The 2,708-nt window shown below is 46.3% G+C and overlaps 1 protein-coding gene across 1 annotated transcript in view; it reads right to left on the bottom strand.

Moving 5' to 3' along the window:
* Nucleotides 1-248: 248 nt before the first annotated feature.
* Nucleotides 249-2,708, bottom strand: part of LOC143297688 (uncharacterized) — a 37,355-nt gene continuing 34,895 nt past the window's right edge. The window contains exons 7-8 of the mRNA XM_076610107.1: nt 719-1,086; nt 249-333 (exon numbers count right to left, since the gene is read on the bottom strand). Of these exons, the coding sequence (XP_076466222.1) occupies nt 249-333; nt 719-1,086 (453 nt within the window). The remainder of the gene's footprint in view (nt 334-718; nt 1,087-2,708) is intronic.

The following is a 2,708-nucleotide window of genomic DNA, read 5'->3' as shown; positions in this document are numbered from 1 at the left end:
TCTATAGGATCTCAGCAGTCTGTTTGACGTAACATTGATTGTGGTGAGGTGAAGAAGGCAACAGCATCATTGCGATTCAGATTTTGTGATTGTTGTGACGTCAACTGTCTGTATTACGTAACATGATGGTGAAGTGAAGAAGACAACATTCTAATTGCTGATTCAGGTTTTGTGATTGTTGTGACGTCAACTGTTTGTATGACGTAACACGGTGGTGAAGTGAAAAAGACAACAGCGTCATTGCAGATTCAGGTTTTGTGAACCGTGGTGTAAAGCTTGAAGAGGAAGCTGGAGAACGGCAATGAAATGATGGTGATAGTTGTGCCATGGGCTCTGTCGAGAACCAAATGCACAGCTGAACATAGAGGGATGTTCTTTAAAGATTTCCCCTGACCCACTTTCCATGGACTGAGAGGAACGAAACTTGGCACAGTGACACATTTCTCTCATCGCTTTATGCAGCTGTGAAGACCTTGCCTGTAGAAGTCTGCAGGTTGCGTCAGAAGCCACGACTTGACCTCGGAAATAAGCGTTTCATCATCTGGGAAGTGCTTGCCCTTCAAAAATGACTTCATGGCTGGAAAAAAGTGGAAGTCAGATGGTGCGAGGTCAGCAGAGTAAGGGGGGTGAGGAATAATTTCATAACTGCAGGACCATGCTTCTGTCTGGGCAACATGGGAGTTGTGAACCCGGGCGTTGCACTGCAGGAGGCGGACACATTTTTATTTTGGTCAGCATGCCACGCCTCGCGGTCTTGATGGCCTCCCGCAGTTTCTGCAGCAATGAAGCGTAGTATGTCCCCATAACTGTGGTACCCTTTGCCAGGAAATCCATCATCACTACTCCGCACTGGTCGCCAAAGACCGTGAGCATGACCTTGCCCACCGAGAGTTGGACACTTGCCTCCTTTGGAGGTAGTAATTCAAAATGTTTCCATTGCTTCAACCAGGCTTTAGTCTCCAGATCATAGTGATAGTACCATGTTTCGTCCTGCGTGATTTGTCTGTCGAAGAAGTCCTCCTGGTTTTTGTTGTTTTCTTGGCACATAGCCAAAACAGCTTGGGAGCATGTGACTCGCTCCTGCTTCTGAACAGGTGTGAGCAACCAAGGAATCCATCATGCAGACAACTTCCACATATACAAATGGCTATGTATGATTATTTCCACAGACCCCTCATTAATCATGACATCTTTGGCCAGTTGGCGAACGATATTACGGCGATCCTCCAAAATGGCAACTTCCACTTGCCGGATGACGTCTTCATCAATGGCGGACTGCGGTTGCCCGGGAATGGGAGCCGTATCCAGCGATGTCCGACCACACTTGAACTGACAATGCCAGTGCTTGACTATGTCATACGATGGGGCGTCCTCCCCATGAGTCTATTTCATCCCATCGGACTTCTTCCATGGTGTGCAGCCTCTCAAGTACGGAAACTTGATGACCGCTCTGCATTCAACTGGCTCCATTATCACATTTTACTCCACCATAGCACCTGCAAAAGAGAAAGTTTAATGAGTTCAGAGATGCAGATTACAACGTGAACAATAGAGATATGTATTATGATACATGTGCAATTTCAGCCTCCTTAGATAACCGGAAGTAAGTCCAGGGAACTTTTTAATGAACATCCCTCGTAAATCAAAGAAAGGGCATCAATGTCATCTTGGATTATTAGTTGTAATGTAAGGTTTGTTTGCTTTCAGAAGGACTTAGAGGATGGGAGGGGTCGAGATTTGCAAAACGAAAGAGAAATTAAAGGAAGGGCAATAGACGGGCACAATAGCCGCATGGTTAAAGCGTTGGACTTTCAATCTGAGGGTCCCGGGTTCGAATCTCGGTGACGGCGCCTGGTGGGTAAAGGGTGGAGATTTTTCCGATCTCCCAGGTAAACACATGTGCAGACCTGCTAGTGCCTGAACCCCCTTCATGTGTATACGCACGTGGAAGATCAAATACACACGTTAAAGGTCTTGTAATCCATGTCAGTGTTTGGTGCGTTGTGGAAACAAGAATATACCCAGCGTGCACACCCCCGAAAACGGAGTATGGCTGCCAACATGGCGGGGTAAATAAACAAACAAACAAAAAACACGGTCATACACGTAAAATGTTTCATGTCTGTCTGAGTGTGTGTGTGTGTGCGTGCCTGAAATATGATTGAATGACACAGGAAACGAATGATGAGCGCCCAGTGGCAGCCGTCAGTCGGCTCTACCCAGGTAGGCAGCCTGTTGTGCAAATGACCCCGTATTTGTAAAGCGCTTAGAGCTTGGTCTCCGACCGAGGATAGGCGCTATATAAGTATCGATATTAACCATATCAATCAATTATAATATCAATGCTACCATTGGTTGGAGGGAGTCATAGTCACCAGTCAAACACAAGTTTTATATACCCACCACAGACTGACGGCATCCGACCTCTTTTTCCCTCCCTCTGTACTGTCTCGAGATGATTCGTATGTGTTGCCGTTCTCAGTTTGATCGAGAGCTTCAGGAGCTGTGACGTGTTTGTTTGGACGATGACGCAATCATGTTTTGGGGGGTTTTGGGGGGGTTTTTTTAATGCTTTGTCAGGACGTGTTTCACGCGGGATTTAACCATTGATGGTTGTATCGTCTGTTGCCGTGCTCAATTACTATACCTGATTGACAGCTAGTTTCTCGAGTTGTGACGCATTTTATTCAGTCGAACAGTGACGTAAA

Source organism: Babylonia areolata, chromosome 23, assembly GCF_041734735.1.
Source record: "Babylonia areolata isolate BAREFJ2019XMU chromosome 23, ASM4173473v1, whole genome shotgun sequence".
In the NCBI taxonomy this organism is placed as follows: domain Eukaryota; kingdom Metazoa; phylum Mollusca; class Gastropoda; order Neogastropoda; family Buccinidae; genus Babylonia; species Babylonia areolata.
Note: the sequence above shows the minus strand (reverse complement) of the source record. Positions and strands in the feature narration are given on the sequence as shown.